The sequence below is a fragment of the Diprion similis genome, chromosome 10, assembly GCF_021155765.1.
Source record: "Diprion similis isolate iyDipSimi1 chromosome 10, iyDipSimi1.1, whole genome shotgun sequence".
NCBI classification, from domain to species: Eukaryota; Metazoa; Arthropoda; class Insecta; order Hymenoptera; family Diprionidae; genus Diprion; species Diprion similis.
Genome location: NC_060114.1, coordinates 7,367,544 through 7,388,632, shown reverse-complemented (window position 1 = coordinate 7,388,632; position 21,089 = coordinate 7,367,544). Strand labels below are relative to the sequence as shown.

Sequence of the window (21,089 nt, the reverse complement as noted above, 5' to 3'; positions counted from 1 at the left end):
TGGCGTTTTTTGCTCGATATTCTTGTTCTATCTATCACAGTTTTCGAATCGAACCTATAATAGTTTGGAGCCTTAAGTTCATTTCAGAGACTTCGAATCACCTTCATTTGAAAATCGTTGTACCATCGAATTTCTCACCGAACGTAATCCCCTTTATTCGTAAGTTACTTTTTTTGACGGGTTCGTTTTTGCTTTCTCCACGAAAAGAAGAGAGAATCTAAATAAATTCAATGAATATAAGGGCGCAAAGTATGACAGTATATTCTATTCTGTTGCAGACCAAGAAGTAAAGGCGAATACTTATTCGTGATAGCGCAACTACTTTTCGGATTACTTCTCTTCGCAACGGTTCTCGGTCACGTTGCGAATATCGTTACTTCCGTCAGTGCGGCCAGGAAGGAGTTTCAGGGTGAGTGATTTGAACTAATACATTATGTACACCATCAATCACTGCTGCCATTCATACTTTCTCCCGATTTACATTTTTTCGACCTTACTTGAATGATTCGAACAAGCATACCACCAGATTCCAAAGACTTGTTAATAAAGTCTGAAAAATGCCAACACTCACAAAAGAATTTCAATCACCAGTTTCAGAGCTGTGATATGAGAAGTTAAAAAAAACTTTTGTTCATCGATCGATGACATATTGTTATTGCGTAACAACGAACCTGCAAAAATTTTGTTGATTTATTTAACCCGGTTCATGTACACGGTGACTCTGGAACTTTCTCAAATTCCATACAAATCTGTATAAATATATGATACCAGTGCATATGGTATACATATACGTAGATGTAGTGCTGTCTACACCCTTGTGGCAACGGTACGAGGTATGTATAGATCACTTACGTATATATATGTATATAAATATATTGGGGGGCTCACCCCCCCCCCCCCCCCCCTGCGCGCTTCGGACCAAAACCCCCGTATTTCGAGTTTTGTTGTAAGGGGGTGGAAAAGGCCAGAGAAGTATTATTATTATTACTATTATTGTTGTTACTCTTGGATTTCTGACACGTCAGCGGCAGCGGCGATGGCGTTGAAATATCGTTATATAGGCTATGTATACACTGGGTGTCAAAAAAATAACGGTATAACCGAATATTTCCTGAGGTAAGATATTTTTCAAAAAGGTCAAGATCGTTCTCGTATTGACTTTCAACAAGGAATTCAATCGTGACCTTGATTTTGACCTTGACGATGACATTCAAGGTTATTTCAAGGTTAATTTTTGTTTCATAATGGAAACCCCGATTTCTTTGAAATCGGCAATCGATTGAGCGCGAAAATTTACGTTCAAATATGTAATTAAGGTTTTAGGTACATTTGGACCTTAAAAGTCACTCTAGAGTAAATATATAAGTAAAATTAACGATCAAAGTTATTAATTTTAACGAGGCGCATTTCGTAATAACCCTAATCATGACCTTTAATCAAGACCATTCCCGTTTAAATGAAATTGAATATTGTTTAACTTCGGATATTAAGGGTAATTCAACACCATTGTTGAACAATTTTTTCTATTAATTAAAATTACGCATCCTCCGTACAATATCAGATAATACATGCGTGATGATAGTAAAATGATTTGGAAAAGCAGAAAAAAAAGAAAAAAAAAATCACAATAATCCCATAGATATAAAAAATTCTTACTCACAAACCATTCACTTGATTTGCCTTGTATTTTTCAATGAAATTTTGCGTGAAATTTCGTACGTGTATAACTTACACGTAAGACCCACACAAAAGGATATACGTAATACATGTATGCATATTAATATATATATATACGGTATATATGTACAGCCTTCTCTGCTCACGGGTAACTGAATTATTAAATGACTCTTCTTAATTAAGGGAACTACTCTTGGCGCAATCCCTCTATTTCTCTCTCCCTCTCTCTCTCTCGGCCGCGTCTCTTTCTCTCATCGTGAGTTTCTCGCTTCGCCAGTGGCAAGAAACATAGGTATCTAGGTCATTAAATATTTAAAAAGGTCGAGAAGTAAAATTGCTGAACTAGTACCAAACCTCGAGACAAAAAAAAAAAAAAAAACACACACACACACGGGCGAGTGAAAAGAAGAAACTGTACCGAACAATAGTGGCCAAAAACAAAAAAAAAAAAAAAAGAAGCTTTAGCTTTTATCATAGCTTAGAATTTTTCTGAAATTTTCCTTCTGGTCTAAGTACTCTGTACGTTGAAGCTTAATTCATAAAGGAACATAAGCTTATAGGGTGAAATCGTATGTCGCGAATGACTTGAACCTCTCACCACGTTTTCTCTCTCACTCCCTCCTCTCTCTCTCTCTCTCTCTCTCCCCCCTCCTCTTGCGTTTCGACCTTTATCGTTGCAGTAAATTAGTCAGGGCAGGGAAGTGGCCTGTGAGATTACTTAGGGTAATTGGATCGGGCCACGCGTTGATTTTATGAAATTAACCCTTACTCGGCTAGAATGAACCGCCGCGACGCGACGGCGACTCTGACTTTAATATATAATATATATATATATATGGTATATATACCATATATATATATATGGTGCATTCCACGTCAGTTCGACTAGGGTCTGACCTTCACTTTCTTGGATCTAGTACACCTTTTTTATACTGCTATATTCCAACTCTAAAACGCCTTCCAAATTTTTTTAGATTTTTCAACCCTCTTCGGTGCCCCCAGAGCACCTTAAATGATGTTATTTTGATTGTGATTGCAAAATTTTTGAAAATTAAGAAAAAATGATATAATTCGGTGGTCAAAAGCAAAAATATTGCAATCAAAATAGAAGTGGACAGGATAAACGGCAATATTTTATTAATTTTTCTACTAATCGATTTTAGTTGTTTTTTTTGTCTCGATTGTTCTTTGAATTTTCGGGGTTCAATATATCTTCCGTAATACAGTGTTACGGGGTGGATGATTACGATTACGAAGAGCGGCATTCACACCCAGCCGTGATGTTATTACGGCCTATTTCGGGCTCTTTACCCATCGAATACGCGCACTTACGAAGGATAAGAGGACATGAGAGGAACTTGTATTAAAGAGTTGAATGTTTGAGTATATAATTTATTCATATTCAGACGTATGGAGAGTACAAAGGTAAGATGTAGAGGAGGAAAAAGGGAAGAAAGGTGAATTTAGATGTTGGCCGAATGAAAGATTGTTTGAGAGTATGAATGTATCGGGGGAAGGATCCAAGGGACTGGCTAGTTGCAGCTTAGGAGTAGAGGGAGCATTCTGCTGAAGTGCTGATGCGGTATTTGCCATACCGCGAGGCAATAAGATGATGATAAGAAACAGATTCAGGGTATGAATACTGTAGCTGTAAGAGTGTGGGAAAAGAATTTAAGATGCTTATAAAGACCTGTTGTACGCCTCGAAAACGCGGGGATGCAAAACTCCTATACCGCTCAAGCGATCAGAGTGAAACTTGGGCACTTAATGCCTTGTTTTGGCAAAAAGTGGAGCGTCTTTTTACTTTTTCAAAATGTTGAAAAAAATTTTACAGATTGGTTACCCATCACCGAAATTGGCCAAATTTTCACAGTTGCACTGAATGGATCGACCTATCCGGTATGATGCCACTCGGTGGTGATGAAACACACATTTTGAGCCCAGTTCCATGAGATTTGATGGTGAAATGACGAAATGGCAGCTGATCTGGTTTTCGATTACGAAGTACACCGAAATCTCATTTTGGCGACATTTGTTACCGACCTTCATGCATGCCGGTAATTTCTTACCGACATTACACGCATACATTACCGGCGTGCGCGTAATATCGGTAACAAATGTCGCCAAAATGAGATTTCGGTGTACTTCGTAATCGAAAACTAGATCAGCTGCCATTTCGTCATTTCACCATCAAATCTCATGGGACTGGGCTCAAAATGTGTGTTTCATCACCGCCGAATGGCATCATACCGGATAGGTGATCCATTCAGTTCAACTGTGAAAATTTGGCCAATTTCTGAGAGTGGTAACCAATCTGTAATTTTTTTTTTCAACTTTTGAAAAAGTAAAAGAACGCTCCACTTTTTGCCAAAATAAGGCATTAATTGCCCAAGTTTCACTCTGATCGTTTGAGCGGTATAAGAGTTTTGCATCCCCGTGTTTTCGAGGTGTACAACGCTCCTTTATAAGCATCTTAAGGTCTGGAGGACGAAACATTTTCTTTTAAACAAGCACGGTACGGGAGAAAAAATGCATAAATATTGTAAATTTTATTTTATACATATGCATATGCCTTTTTACCACAAACATGTGTAAATATTATCCTACAGACGTTTGTCTCATGCATTTACGTACATTTAGTTTCACGTCTGCTCGTTCGGAGAGAGGGGACAAACAAACAGTTGTGCAAACATGTATCAGCACACCTTCCTATACTGTACTCGTGGCGTCCAAACAGTTTGGAATAAAATATACACCCATAGTGAACCGTTTGTATCCGATGCTACTTCTGCTACAGCTGCAGGCCATCATTGCCGCCATTTTATTGGTATATAAGATCCCTGGGACTCTGGACCATTAATTTCTCAATGCACTGAACACCTCCTGACGTGGTTTCTGGCCGATTCGAGGCCACCGGTGTCGTCTGCTACGCAGGTTGAATAGATGTAGCAAACGACATCGGTGGTCTTGAATCGGTCAGAATCCACTTCGGAAGGTGTACATATTTCCTCGTATTATGTATTGAGAACTGAAATGTTGAAGGATTTGCCATCAAATGGCAGAAGAATATAACTACATTTACCGGGTTGTATTTAATAATAAAAGTCGTTTGTTAATTTTCTGCATCATTTTGTTCAAGTATTTTAACCAAACTGATCAGCCGCCACCCCGCCGTGTGAGTATAGATGGTGTACCTAGAACTCCTAATACACGCCCTTTTCTTCGAGGTTAAAGCCTTTAAGCGAGATGTGTACCAACTGTCTAAAGAAATCCCTATATTGCTAGGGAATTATTTTTCTGGCGGACGCTGCCCTGCTCGGTAATGCCATCGTGTATAGTCTTTTAAAGTCTCGCTCATTTTTTCCCCGCACTGATTCAATCTCACGGCAATTAATCACCACTGATCTAGAGTATTTTGGCGCCGTTGGTAAATATCTTACTTAAGTCTAGTCCAGTGCGAAAGAGAAACTTTTTCGGAGAAAGAAGCTCCACTCTTAGGCGTGGTGTGAGTATACATGGTGTGCCTAGAACTCCTAATATACGCCCCTTTTTTCAAGGTGAAAGCCTTTGGACGAAATGTGTTCTACCAACTGTCTAAAGAAATCCCTACATTGCTAGGGAATTATTTTTCTGTCGGACGCTATCCTGCTCGGTAATGCCATCGTGTATAGTTGTGGTGTGAGTTATTTAAAGTCCCGCTCATTTTTTCCCCGCACAGATTCAACCTCACGACAATTAATCACCACCGATCTAGGGTATTTTGACGCCGTTATGGTACATATCTTACTTAAGTCTAGTTCAATGCGAGAGAAACTTTTTTGGAGAAAGAAGCTGCACTCCCAGGCACACCATGTATACTCATACCACCCGCTACTCTCTTGAGACGCCATATTACTATAGTCACGCCTTTACTTTGAATTCAAATGGCCCCTTCGTATGTTACATACGTTTCGATTCGGTGCAATCGCTTGTCTTTGACTCGAGACCACATCGAGACTATCGATTCTACGTGAAAGCTGTTTCTTGTCATACGCGTGAAGTCAGTGACAAGAAGTTTCCTGGTTTTTCAACTGAACAGCTATCCGTCAACTGTTATTGTTTAATTCTTTGTTTATCGTCTGGTATATTATTTGGTCAAAATAAAAATTTTTAAACGATACATACTTTTCGCTGAAAATAAATTTGGGAGTTCAAAATTTTTATCAAAAATCACGTTGGAAAGTTTTGTGCATTATGTACGCCGTTGAAAATCTCGCAAGTCTGACGATCTCTATGGTACGACTTCCGTCTTTTCTACTTCTCTATGATTCTCTTTCGCATAATTTAGAGTCTAGAAAAGTATTACAGCATATCTTGATCTATCGGAAATACTGTAAATTATATTTAGCTTCTTTTAGAATTCTGTACAACAGTTAGCATGTTTCTTGATTCATTGAAAAATTTTACTTGCTGCGGTTTGTCCGACGTTTCGTAACTAAACAATATTACAGTTGTGTTATACCAATGTTGTAAGTTTTCAGAAAGTGGGAAAAATATTTTTTTCAATCGTTTAAAGAATAAACACCTTTTTTAAGACGCGTTGTTAGTGTTTCGGTGATTCGGAGACACGCTCTGATACTCTTATAAAGCAAACTCAAAATTTCTTTGACGTATTTCTTATATCTTCAAGAAATCGTGTAACACAGGTATTACAGGATTTAAATTTTTTTTCAAATATTCAGTGATATTATTGCTGTATCTACGTGATAAAATGATCCGAGAAAACGTTTCCTGATTCGTTAAAATCAGGGTCAAATTCTTCTACCTAATCTTGTGCGATTTCACGCTGAAGAATATCATACACGCAAAGAAAAAAAAAAAAAAAATGTGGAAACTCTGATACTTATATAGAATTTTATGTCCTGTGTGACGTAGCAAAAATCGTAAAATATGGCGAATCACGGTGTACAGAAAACCAAGGATATTCAACGAGCAATTTTATACGGTCAATAATAATGTCCGGAGTAAACGAGGCCCCAAAATCAACAACGAATTCCGGTTCCGGTCCAGATAAATCAGATTGCGACGCTTGCTGTAGAGATTATACACAAATTGACGAAACTCTGCTGAACGTAGGTTATCAAAATTTAGATTATCTTTATTATCATGTGGCACAATGGACTGAAATTTTCTTTCTTCTTTCTTTTTTGCAAATATGAAATTAGATTTCGGACAACGATTACATTCGGTATAAACTAAATTTCATCATCAGGTACAGGAAGCCTTGGCCTCTTCGCCGTTGGGCTGCACTCCCGATAATTCTTGTCTGAACTCGAAAACGTTGAAGAAGTTAGCGGAAAGTGTAACCAAATCCGAAAATACACACGCAAGCAAAAATACCGGCAATTCAAATTGTAAAAGCTGAAACATTTGTTGCGAAAACTCCCCGACATACGTAAGTGAGCTTTTCTAATTACCGAAATTTTGACGTTCGGCTCAGCTTTCAGCAAAACAAGAAAAAGAAATATTAAGACCAAATACAAAATTTCAGTTAACTTCAGGCAAAATTTTATACGCCAATTTAACAAATGTATTATAGTAATAGTATTTGAAAAAATGCTGTAACTGCGAGGTTTCAGTAGGCGTTATTGCTACTATCTGTAAACAAATTTATATCACGATACCAGAAAATCTAGACGAATTGCACTTTCTTTAAATAGAAAAAAATTAGATTTCTAGGGTGTGCAATTCGTCGAGATTGCGTGCCTATGATTACGTAATTTTTTTCCAGGCAGTAGCACTAATGCCGACTAAAAGCTCACCGTTATAAATTTTTTGTTTGACGCTACTAAAAAAATGTGTTAACTTGTGGTATCTAATCGATTTTGCGCCAGGCATTCGTGCAAGTAGATATATTTTGTGATATTTTGCGCACGTCCATTTGTTTCCGGGTGAGAAAAATAGTGTATATCTGCCCGTATTTTCAATTACACAGATCGGTTATAAATTGGTTCAACAAAATTTCATTGAATTGTAATTTTCAGAAAAATTTTGTAAACCATGCCGGAATCTGGTCCTGCAGGTTGTACGCGAGATGATAACTGTAAGAAAGATCGACAGCTAAGGTTAGCAGCAGCCGTGGCAAGTAAGAAAGAAAATCTGATAAAATCGGTTCAACGATTCGTCTTAAACGTAGCGAAACGAAATCCGTGCAGATTCCTCTATGTCTCTTGGACAAAACTTGATAAACTTCTGAAACTTTAACATTCTATATAGAAAATTCGGAACCTCAAGCTCCGAGATCGGTTGCAACGACGGATGCAGAAAAATCGTCGATAAATAAGGAAGCAGCATCAGAATCTACAGCAGGAGCAGGGAATTCGGAAGACGGAAAAAAATCGGATTAGAGATATACGCACCTGAATTCTGGCCTCAGGATTGAAATTTTGAACCGGTACTTTTGGCGATCGAGAATCGGTTCGGTGTGATTTTACGAAGCACCGTCACGAGTTCTCTGCGCTCTCTCGCGATTAATCGAATCGTCGACTCATCGTTGATCTAGAATTATAAGAATATATCCGATATCGTGATACCGAAAAACCTGTACTTTCGATATAAAAAACCGTGTATCTTCAACTCCGCTGCACAATTATGACCGGAAAAGACGACACCGATATACCGACAGGTCAGAGAATTTCCATTGAATTGAAATTACTGATTTTCCGCTCACTGCGTGAGTTTAAAAACGAATTGTTATTATTAGTATTGATATTATTATTATGTCGATTTTTCATTTCCCTTTTATGTCTTCTCATTTATCGCCGTAATTCGAGGGCAGAATTTTTTTACTAACTATATTCGACGTCGGCCCGTTTTTCTGAAAGCTTTTGTTGCGCTGATAAAAACACCCGAACTACTTGAAATTCTTATAAAATATGAAAAAATGTATACAGATGTCAACACAAATTCTTTGGAAATGTTGGATGAATTGGCGGAGGCAATCTTCACCCTGGCATCGATTTTCGGCGTTGTCACTTTGGCCGGTTTCTTTCTTTCCTGCATAAGCAGTTCGCCCGAAAACACATGAAACTTGGAACCCCAACATACGTATACATACGATGCATAAACGATTCACGCGCTAATAACAAATTTTCCTTTTTTTCATTACTGTATCAAAAGAAGAAAAATATGACAATGAATACAATATACTATAATATGATGTAGAAGGTACGTTCGAAATCGGGATACAGGAAGATGTTATTGTAAAATAAATGAAGATCGTTTGAAATTAAATTTACCGAAAAACCAGATGAGATGTAAGTGAACTTCCTTCAAATTTTCTTTCTCTTTTTTTTTTTGTTTTTTTTTTTTTTGCTCACCTCTTTCAAATAAATGATGACTTCGTGTGGTTCGAGGGGCCCTGAGGGCGGGAGAAGTTTGATGGAAGCTTAATGCGAAGGGGATGGCGAGTGGAGGAGGCGACCCTAGCTTGAAGAAATTGAAATTTAGCTCCATCCAGTACAACGTATAATACATATATACATATATTGTATAGTACATACATATGTATATACATACAGCGTACTGGACTGATCTCTCTCTCTCTGTCTCTCTCTCTCTATATATATGTATATATATATATATATACATGTATATTTAGCACCTCGATGGCGGACTGAGTGGTAATCTTGAAATGTAATAAGTTTTATAATATCGTAATATGTAAAGCTATCTCGCACAACGCGCGTACATATCTAACATTTATAACTGCTCTAGGAACTAACTTCTGTTCGCTTGTAATTTCATACATATAACGATACATATACATACTCGAATACGTGCAATGCTGTCTTGTTAGGTTAGGTATAAATTGAAATGACGAAAGAAGCGGGAATGGATCAGGATGATCTTGTTGATTAGGAAAATCGTAAGAATTATGTGTTATGCCTTAAGGGGGTATTCTGGTCTAGAGGTCTAGATTTTGGGCATTTTTCTAAGTGAGTTGAAAAAGAAAAAGAAAAAAACATTTTTACCTTCCGTCTGTTTACAAGACCTTTATTGATGTTTCAAGAATACGAGAAAAATTCATTAAAAAAAAAAAAAAAATATCAAATATACGAAAAGTTACCGGATGGTAAAGTGGGGACTACAGAAAAAAAGGCGCGTCCTGGTCGACATGTTTCTGACTCTTGTAGTGTTCCGAAACAAAAAATCCAAAGAAATTCTTTATTAGTAAAGACGTCTCAATAGTCCGGAGCACGGAAAGAGAGAAAAAAATTTTTCTCTTGTGCCCCTGTTTTTTTGACTTTCCGAATTTTTAAAAAATGATAACAAATCTTTTTTTTTTTACATCCGTGCTTTCAACTATAGAGGGATATGCCATCAGAATTTGAAATATCATGTCAACAGTATCGAAAAAACTAGTTTCGAGAAAAATGCGTTTAAAGATTCGTTCCGGCCGGATCGGTTTAGTTGGCGCGTCACAAAAATAACTGTAACTCCAAAAATAATTTGAATTTCCAAAAATCCTCTTAAAGGCTTATTCTTAAAGGTTTAAACTTTGATAATACGGAGGAAAAAAAAAACGATTTTTTCAAATTTCTAGACCAGAATACCCCCTTAACTCCTGCAGAACATGCCAGTCATTTTTACGCCTTAAGGGGATGCCCTGGTCGATTTCGACGTTGACGAATTTCGCTCTGCTAATGCCAAAGGGGCGTATACTCATACGGCGTATAAATAATTAATCGTACTTTTCGCATTAGCACTACGATTTGCCACTGAAGTATCATATAATTCATGACAAATTGCTTTACTTCTGTGTCAAATGAAAGTGTATTGGAGTATTTTTGTTCAGAATTGCCTATAGATTGGGGCTGTAAAGCCTATTTCCGCGTACGAGATACGTAGAATTCGATATTTGGATACACATACGTCAACGTCAAAATCGATCACCTTAAGGTATTTGAAACATCGTCTATGACTGATTTATGGGGATATTCTGGTCTAGAGGCTCGACTTTGAGGTGATTTTACGGACGCAATGACAAAAAAAATAAAAAAAAACATTAAGCTTTTTTAGTATTCATTTTTCTATAAGTTTTTTTATTAACGCTTTAAAAGTATAAGAATGTACTTAAGAAAAAAAAATTTCAATATTGAAATTGGTACAGGCTGGCGGAGTGGGGACTCAAAAAAAAAGGTGTCTCCTGGTTGACGTGATTCAAACCCTCCTGATGATCTGAAACATACATTTTTGGTGAATTTAAAAAAAAAGAATTAAGTAGAATGAGTTGTACTTAGGCGATTTGAAAAAAAAAAAAATTTCAAAAAATAGTGTCCATGTAAAAAAAGAAGTAATTTTTTTGCTTCAGTTTTGCAACTTTGGTAATTTTTCAAAAATCCCTAAGTCAAACTAATTTTAATAGTATTAAGAAGGTCAGTAGCAAATTTCAAGTAAATCGGTCTATTAGAATTTGAAATATCATGCCAAACGTATCGAAAGAAGTAGTTTCCAGAAAAACGCGTTCAAAGTTTGGAGTCTCGTGTCGGGCAGTCCTTAAATCTAAAATAATCGAGCAGACGCTAAAATCGTCCTTATGTAATTAATTAATAGCCCCTAACTCCTCAACCGGAATTAAGTTCAGGGTGGCAGAATTTTGTTTCAGCTCTGATGAATAAATCGATCTATAAAGCCGTGTGAACGAACGAATGTTTAAAATGATTTTCATTTCAACGTTCGCCACGACGATTGAAGAGCTGAATAAATCGATCGCAAATTTATGTGCTGTATTGTGACGGTGAATTAATATCCATTATTTAGTATTTGAAACGACCAAAAAGGCGTAAAATTAGTCTTAAAATTTCTTAAAATTTTTCGGAGGTTTCGACCACTTGAAAAACCTTTTTGAGGCGAGCAGCTTAAATTCGTGTCTTGAACCGAGTTTATAATGTTGGAAACTTCAAGGTGGCAGCGACAGGGCATCTCGTAATTTTATTTATCTGGTGACGATGTTGAGGTTACGTCTACAGCAAACGATGACAATGAGAGTTGCAAAAGAGCGTAAAGAAGAAGCAGAATAATAAACTAAATACAAAAAAAGAAGAGGAAGGACCGTTTCATTCTTCTTGAGAGCCGTGACCCGGCTTTTTTGAAGAAACATACTTGAAAAAATAAAAAAATTCTCGTACGATCGAATCGTCCCTCAAGAAGGTGAATTCTCTAACTGAAGGCTATCGCGTAAAAAAATATATATGTAATTTTTTTTACTTATTTATTTTCCTGGTCTTTTCTTTCTATCCAGTCTTCCGTCTCTATCCAAGATTCCATTTTGTTTCTTATCTATTTCTGGTTTATTTGGTTTTTTCAGGATAAATTTGCGGAAAATATAAAGCAATCTTCTCTGAGGTTTTTCTGTTTAAAGAACGTTCTTCCCAGCTTTGTCTGCAGTTACACCTAGGGTGAAAAAATACAAGTATTCTCCCCCTGCTATTCGCTCAGCTTGTTTTTAAGCTTGCAATAAAAATTCGCTGAGCTGTTACCCAGGCTGCTGCTAGCACGGTTAAAAGCCGGGCATTAATTTTTTTTTCTTTCTCTTTCCTGCGCTTGTCTCTTTATCCTCATCTTTATCCTCGTTCGCTTGATAGCATTCAAATTTTTTACACGGTCAGTCCGTCCGTCAGATGGAATTACGTACCTACGCACTTAAAGCCCTCACTTTGCATCGCTCTCTCTCCGCTGCCAATCGACGCGATTTTTTTCGTCTTTCTCGAGTTCTTTCCTCCGTCATTTCTTTTGCATAACTAATGTACAAATGTCGGACGAAAACTATCATTAAACTATAAAAATAAAAATTAATCTCTTTCTTCTGCAGGTTTAATTGAATCTTGAAAATATAGAACTAAATAAAACACTTGTTGCATGTTTATTGTAGGAGTGAATAAATAATGTTGCAAACATTGTATACATGCAATACGAATTGTATGTCTATATCGTTCGTATAGGTATAGCACTCACGAAAATAATAAGAGAAGTATTAGAGAGCGTTTAAGGTATTGATTCTTGAAATTGCGTATTTGGACACGAAAATATCATCATTCAATATATTTCAAAAGAGAAATTCATCCTAAAAAAAGAAGATGATGGTTTGTTTGCCATTTGAGAAAATGATCAAAAATTCGTCAGCTTTGAGGGCTCAAAACTTCATGAATGCGCGGAAAAAATAACTTCTTATGGTCATAATCGGATACCTTAGCCTTATATAAATACCGAAGATACATGATTTCAAACGTGAATATTCACCTGAGGCACGAAAAATATTGAATTATTTTTGACAATTACGACACGTCCGCGTTTGACGCCGTTAAGACGCGTTGGCACTTAAGGAGGGGTGAAAAATTCAAATTTGTTTTTACATCAATCACTTGTAAAACTATTTAAAAATATACTCCTAAAATTTCAAGTCAAAATTCCAATTTGTTCAAAAGTTATAAGCAATTAAGCGTTAGTTGACAAAATGAAGAAGGATTGCCATATGGTGCCGGAATCGCTGATTAACTACTAAGTTGTTTGAATTAATTCATTACTGCGTTGATTTAAATTTTCTGCCACTTTTTTTTCAAACGCGTTTTACTCGTAAGGACCTTTTCCGAATTTGCATAAATTCTAGCTTAAAACATTTTCAACCGATTATTTTAAAATTGGGTATATAGTTTCTTTATATAAATACGCTCTATTTGAATCTCAGTTCTCAGTAATATCTTTGTTTAAAGTATTTTTTTTATTGTAAAAGAAGATACGACAAATGGCAAAATATAATGCTTTATGTTCATACACCTCTAAAAAATATTCATTTTCGATTTTTTTGAGGGAATTGAGGTTCGCATAGAAGAAACAGAAACACATGTGAAAAAATGAAATTCTTTGTGCAATTCTTTTTGCATGGCTATTACACCAAAACCGTACTAGCAGTAGTTGGATCACGATTAATTTGCTATCTCTCCAATCTCCACATTGCTCTATCTATAAACCGTTTTTGTGATTGCTGTAAAATATGGAGCAGTAATAATATCGTCAATAAGCCTGAAGTATTTTTGCCCTTATACACTGCTCGGTATTGCGATAAGTGATTGGTTAAAACGTGGAACAGCTTTAATTTAAAAACTGCGGGAGCTGCCAATTTTTCGCTAAGATTTTTCCACCTCGATTTTTTCAAGCATTGAAGCAAGAGCGGCGCAGAAGCTGTTCTGAGCTGTCTGAGTACGGGGATAAGTGGAACTTGGAAAACGGATACGGGATCATCTAGATGCCTTATTTATATCCAAGTTCAACGAGACGTATATATAGCAGTTGGTCTACAACCGGTGGCGGTAATTTATCGCTCCTACAAATTGGTTAGACGTCTAGCGATTTACAGCAGACAATGTCTGCTTAATCCTAAGCCCCATTTGTCATCGTGCGAATGCGCGTTCCCGTCTCCATTAAATTATCAACTGGAGTAAAAACCGATGGGGTATAATCGAACAGTTCTGCTCCGGAGCGACATGTCCACCACATGGGGACAAAAATTGGAAAAAGCTCTTCGCGAGCCGGTGGTAAAGAGTCATCGAGCCTGACCTGACCTTTTCCGCTGTTTCTAATCTTGTACACCCGACTACCGAACTAGCATAATAATTCTATGTCAACCACTGCAGCCTGCTGCGCAGGCAGTCCTAATTAATTTTTAACGCCCAAGTGCACATGCACAGCCGCAGCACTTTCCCAAGCGGATTTTATTTCAAACCTAATTAGACGTTCCTTCAAATTTATAACACTCGTCGCGAAACTCGACTGCTTACGCTTAGGATAAGAAGAAAAAAATTTGCAAGCACTCCACTTTTTCTGCATTTTGCGGTGAAAATTCCTTGGGAACTGATGAGCGAACGGAAAAGTTTTCCACTCGTTCAGAGCGGATGGGTTAAATTAGGTTTCAGGATCTACTAGCTGCTATATACTCTAACATCGTCTAACAGTCAAAGTTTTACGACCCCCTGTGAAGAAAACTTGCCTACGCAATAACCCTGGAACTGGTCATCCAATCGGGATGGAATCTCGAGGAATGATCAACCGGCTACGTATTTATCTATTAATTGGAACACTCATTTCGTAGTAAAGAAAATGTATAAGTAGATCGAAGATGAACTTGAAATATTTTAAATAATATATAATGTTCTATTGAAATTACTCGATGAATCGACCGAATCGTAATAAATTCTCTAACTCGCGAACCTGTTTTACCGTCTGGGCTACGTTTTACGGGATTATGGATCGTACGGGTACAGCAAAAATGATTGCTCGAGCCAGTTTTCACCGAGATGCAGGTACAGGGTAGTACGGACAGGTACCGCTGCTCTGGAATCCAAACAATTTGCACACAGCCAGCTATCATCACTTTATACTGGAACGTTCGAAGGACAATTCGCGTTTATATGTAGACAGATGCGTGATGTATTTTATCACGATAGTGACGTCTGCAGATCCGATAAACAAACAGTATATTTGGAGATAATAAGAAGGATATTTATATAATAAATTTACTCGTGTATATCCACGTATCCACCATCCATCTAAGAAAATTTTTTTTCGCTTTTCTTATTCTTTCCCTGTTTTTATTTCAAACAGGTATAATAACGCGTACGTATGTATCATAATACGTTACGCCCGTATCACAACGTACCTGTATCTGTACCTTATGTATAAATATTTACAAGGCAACGCGAAGAGAAAATAAGAAAGTGAAAAGACAAATAGGCGTGTATATTTATATGGAACTCGCCCGTTTCAAAGAAAATCTTGCATACAGCTGTTTTCGCAAATAGCTCCACCTCTTTCTCTCTTGCTAAACATTCAGCATGTGCCAGGCTAGATAGATGTTACGAAAACATTTTTCGTAAAAATAATATATTTCCCAGCAGATGCGAATGCAACTTTCTATGTGCAATATACAGGGTGTTTCCAAGTGAACGCCGCAGTATTTTGGGTTGCCTAACACTCAGGGAAAAAAATATCGGTAAAACAGATCTCCCGAATCATAATCACTTCAGTCAAGTCAAGTCATATAATTACTTTAACGAGACTCCATAACGCGATCGCTGAACGCTTCAGAATGGGTTATAAATATAGAGCGTAGAGGTAAGAAAAGTATCTCATGTGAGTTTTTAAATGAAAAAGTGTCTGCCAAAAAGCAGGAAATAGTGGTTCAACAAGTCGCCGGAATACTGCTCTTAAGCGATAAGGGAAACAATCTGATTGGCGCTTTGTGTGATTTTCGCTGCAGCAACGCCATCTTAATTTCACCCTTCTTTTCGGACACTTTCAATTCACGGAGATAGTCCTCCTTACTTCTACCCTCCATAGTTACAAATAACTAAACGCCTGCTCGGCCACATCGACACAACTTGGCAACACGGACAGATCTAGCTCATTCGCGAGGACATTAATCGCGCTACCTAACGATAACTCGAGGAGATATTTATTCCCCTCAGAGGTAGGCAACCCCACATACTTCACTTGGAAACACCCTGTATATTCAACCGCATCGTCTTGCTGATACGGCAAATATATCATGTGCATAAAACAGGTCTCTAACGACGGTTTCAAAGCAAAAACATACAGTTGAAATATGACAAGTCTATTATGCGTAATAATATGTCACCATTCGTTTACAATAACCTTGTTTAAAAAAAAGACATTTTATCCTGCTTCAATTATGTCTTCGTGTAAAAAATAAAATAAATTAATAATTGTAAAATAATACAGTAAAGAAAGCAAAGTTTGAAAATACGTATTCACGTATATTTGCAGATCCATTTGCGTTACGATGTTATGTTACAGTGGCATAGGCATGTTACGACTATCGGTGACGGATCTAGGTTCAATGACATCTTTCATACGACATAGAGTGCCTAGCCGGAAATTAAATCGACGCTCTTGGTCATATATCCGTACAGCTCATTTGACATTGAGCGATGTGATCATATCCTAGAAATGTTTTTCTTAATTTTGCAGATACCGATATTTAAACATTGCCCATATAACGTTTGATATAATTATTTTTGGCGCAATTTTTATCGATAGCAAGTATATTATTGGAAATTCTATTGAAGTTTGTAAGTAATATTTGTGTTTGTAAGTAATATTTGTATGAAATGTATTGCAGCACGATTTAAAAAATATTTTCTAACACGGAAATTTGAGATTTCCCGAAAGATCATATTCAACGCACAAAATGGTTGTAAATTTTTCTTTCCCTTTTTTATACACGGAACAAATGTCATCCAGCCCTTTTCGGAACCGAAAAAGCTATACCTATTACTCACCTATTTTCAGAAACATGGATTTAAAAAAACAGAAGTTGAGCCAGTCGATGTATTTCACTTTGTTCAATTCTCTATTTTCTTCGTGGCCGATGGTTTATCGCAATTTTAAATATCTTTTGACGTAAGAGATAATAAATTTCGGCGCAGAGTAGTTGGTGCGTGGCCCGCGATATCTGAAGTGTCATTGGCGTAATGTAATTCTCGTGTACTAAGTAATTGACAACCAAGCAGATGAGATTGCCGAGAACAAATCCTGACTTCTTTTCATTTTTATAGTTGATTTTCAATCTTCCAACCAGGTTGTCTTATCAAGCTTACCAAACGCATGCACCCAGTAGTAGCGACCTCGTGATTAAAAATCGCCCTATGTTTAATTTTTTTTCTGGTGACTTCGGACACTTAGTTTTGATTCACCAAATGTGGAGTTATTGGTTGACGTTTAGATTTTCTTGATCAGGTAATACCGCACAACAACTTTCACTAGGTTGAAAATCTGTAATCGATGATAATTTCCCAGGCAAAATAAAAGGATAAAAGAAATGTCGAGTCATGCAATATCATATATCGTCAAGTGTACAATGCTTTGTTTCGTTTTTCTCCAAAACCACTTCAAAACAGAATATTTACCGTTGCTTTTGTGATTTTTGAGTGATTACGTCAATGTTTTCAAGACACTGTATCAACTAGTGGAGTAGCATAAACTCCAAATGCCGTGTAAAGTACCATTTTTTGGAGTATTCGAATTATCCGAAAAACCCGTGAATATACCGGATTAAATGGTTCAAATTCGGATCGTTCGAGAATTCAAATACCCGGGTATCAGTACATCCAAACTATTCGCACAGTCAGAGTTCTTGATTTATTCGAATACTTATATGTGAAATGATTTGTTGTAGTCTTGTTGAAGATTCGATAGCTAATACGACTGACAAAGAAGCATTATTTCTTACCTGGCTTACTAGTGCCAAATATGATTCGTAACAGAGTTTATCATGTCTTTTTGTATTCAGGTTTACGGTATCCGCTTCGCCAGTTGGGACGGTATTGAGGAAATCATGAATGAGATCAGTAGATATTGCAATTTGAATGGTTTCAGAGGGCGGTAAAATTCATGATATTGATTTATACAGGTAATACGTAAACTTCTCATGGCAGGAGCACATGATAACTCCATGACGAGAGACCCAGTCAGAAGGGTAATAATTGAATGTTGAATTCAGCTTGGTGAAAAACGGAAGTAAATAGAAAAGAATGCAAATGTCAAGAAAGGGGTACTAGAAAATATGTTAGTTATGTATAATTTATAATTTGTGTTTGCGTTGAAATGGTATTATAGTTTTGATGCGTATGATGAGCTTGCAATAAAGATTAAGTATTCTTGACTCTGGGAAAATCGGAAACGATTATCAACTGCGCTAACATGGATGTACAGATTGAAATCTATCGTAAAATCACTATTGACGACATAACGACAATAATATGACACCAAGCGATGTTATCAAGCGGAATGCATGATCACTTGGTGTCAAAGTATGGCACCTGCGACGTGAGTGATTTATACATTTGGATTACGTGAGTGAACCTCAATTAGGGACGGGGACGTTTCGAATACTAAGATGACAAACCAAACTTTCAATGAATTACATACACGTAGGAAATACAGAGGAAAAATATGCATTTCTACACTCATACAGCAGAAGAAAGATCTCCTCGACGCCGGTTACATATGCAGCGGGTTGAACATGACAGGATGTTTATCAAAGGCGTAAAAAGAAAAATATTATTGCAAATGTTTGAATGAAGGGGTATAGTATAAAAGGAGAAAGTTATCAGTAAGTGCACCAGTGACGTTCCGCATTTCGGAAGCATCCTGCAAGATGGAGTGGACTCAGTTGTTATGGGTGATTTTGAGTGTGACTGTGGTAGGTACTCATGCGAGACCTAATGCTCCGAACGATAACCCTTACGTGGTTGCTTCGGACGTGATGAAGTTGGATCAAGATCTTGGAACACTGATGGCGGACATGGGAAATGGTAATGTTGGTGGATACTTCGGTGGAGGATCAGATGACTACTCAGATGACGTCGACTACTCCGGTAACGGGTTTGGTAGTGACGAATACATGGGAATCGGCATGGGTCTAGGATTGGGATACGGTGGCGCTGCAGGAGCAGGTGCTGGAGCTGGTGCAGCTGGTGCAGCCGGTGCGGGATCAGGATTCGGTAATGGTGCAGGATTCGGATTGGGCTCAGGTTTGGGATTAGGATACGGTGGCGCTGCAGGAGCGGGTGCTGGAGCAGCTGCGGCTGGTGGAGCCGGTGCAGCCGGTGCAGCCGCAGCCGGTGGAGCCGGAGCAGGAGCCGCTGGTGCCGCTGGTGCCGCCGCTGGCGGTGCGGCCGGAGCAGCAGGAGGTGCTGCTTCGTCAGCCGGTGGTAGTAGTTCATCATCAGCAGGAGGTAGTGCTGCGTCAGGATTTGGTGCCGGTGCAGCTGGAGCTGCTGGAGCCGGTGCAGGAGCAGCTGGTGGAGCCGGTGCAGCAGCAGCTAGTGGAGCTGGTGCAGCTGCAGCTGGTGGAGCCAGTGCAGCCGGTGCAGCTGGTGCGGGATCAGGATTCGGTAATAGTGCAGGAAAAGGATGGGGTTCAGGTTTGGGATTAGGATACGGAGGCGCTGCAGGAGCAGGTGCTGGGGCTGGTGCAGCTGCAGCCGGTGCAGCGGGTGCGGGATCAGGATTCGGTAATGGTGCAGGATTCGGATTGGGCTCAGGTTTGGGATTGGGATACGGTGGCGCTGCAGGAGCGGGTGCTGGAGCAGCTGCAGCTGGTGGAGCCGGTGCAGCCGGTGCGGCCGGTGCAGCCGCAGCCGGTGGAGCCGGAGCAGGAGCCGCTGGTGCCGCTGGTGCCGCCGCTGGCGGTGCAGCCGGAGCAGCAGGAGGTGCTGCTTCGTCAGCCGGTGGTAGTAGTTCATCATCAGGATTTAGTAGTGGTTCATCATCAGCAGGAGGTAGTGCTGCGTCAGGATTTGGCACCGGTGCAGCTGGAGCTGCTGGAGCCGGTGCAGGAGCAGCTGGTGGAGCCGGTGCAGGAGCAGCTGGTGGAGCAGGTGCAGCTGCAGCCGGTGCAGCCGGTGCAGCTGGTGCGGGATCAGGATTCGGTAATGGTGCAGGAATGGGATGGGGCTCAGGTTTGGGATTAGGATACGGAGGCGCTGCAGGAGCAGGTGCTGGGGCTGGTGCAGCTGCAGCCGGTGCAGCGGGTGCGGGATCAGGATTCGGTAATGGTGCAGGATTCGGATTGGGCTCAGGTTTGGGATTAGGATACGGTGGCGCTGCAGGAGCGGGTGCTGGAGCAGCTGCAGCTGGTGGAGCCGGTGCAGCCGGTGCGGCCGGTGCAGCCGCAGCCGGTGGAGCCGGAGCAGGAGCCGCTGGTGCCGCCGCTGGCGGTGCAGCCGGAGCAGCAGGAGGTGCTGCTTCGTCAGCCGGTGGTAGTAGTTCATCATCAGGATTTAGTAGTGGTTCATCATCAGCAGGAGGTAGTGCTGCGTCAGGATTTGGCACCGGTGCAGCTGGAGCTGCTGGAGCCGGTGCAGGAGCAGCTGGTGGAGCCGGTGCAGGAGCAGCTGGTGGAGCAGGTGCAGCTGCAGCCGGTGCAGCCGGTGCAGCTGGTGCGGGATCAGGATTCGGTAATGGTGCAGGAATGGGATGGGGCTCAGGTTTGGGATTAGGATACGGAGGCGCTGCAGGAGCAGGTGCTGGGGCTGGTGCAGCTGCAGCCGGTGCAGCGGGTGCGGGATCAGGATTCGGTAATGGTGCAGGATTCGGATTGGGCTCAGGTTTGGGATTAGGATACGGTGGCGCTGCAGGAGCGGGTGCTGGAGCAGCTGCAGCTGGTGGAGCCGGTGCAGCCGGTGCAGCTGGTGGAGCCGGTGCAGCCGGTGCAGCCGGTGCAGCCGCAGCCGGTGGAGCCGGAGCAGGAGCCGCTGGTGCCGCTGGTGCCGCCGCTGGCGGTGCAGCCGGAGCAGCAGGAGGTGCTGCTTCGTCAGCCGGTGGTAGTAGTTCATCATCAGGATTTAGTAGTG

General features: G+C 39.7%; 1 protein-coding gene across 5 annotated transcripts in view; it reads left to right on the top strand.

Annotated features, from left to right (window-relative positions):
• LOC124411552 (cyclic nucleotide-gated cation channel alpha-3) overlaps positions 1–21,089 on the top strand; it is a 66,546-nt gene that overhangs the window by 24,984 nt on the left and 20,473 nt on the right. For all 5 annotated transcript variants that reach the window (XM_046890740.1, XM_046890738.1, XM_046890739.1 and 2 more), the window contains exon 7: positions 279–409. In XM_046890740.1, the coding sequence (XP_046746696.1) occupies positions 279–409 (131 nt within the window). The remainder of the gene's footprint in view (positions 1–278; positions 410–21,089) is intronic.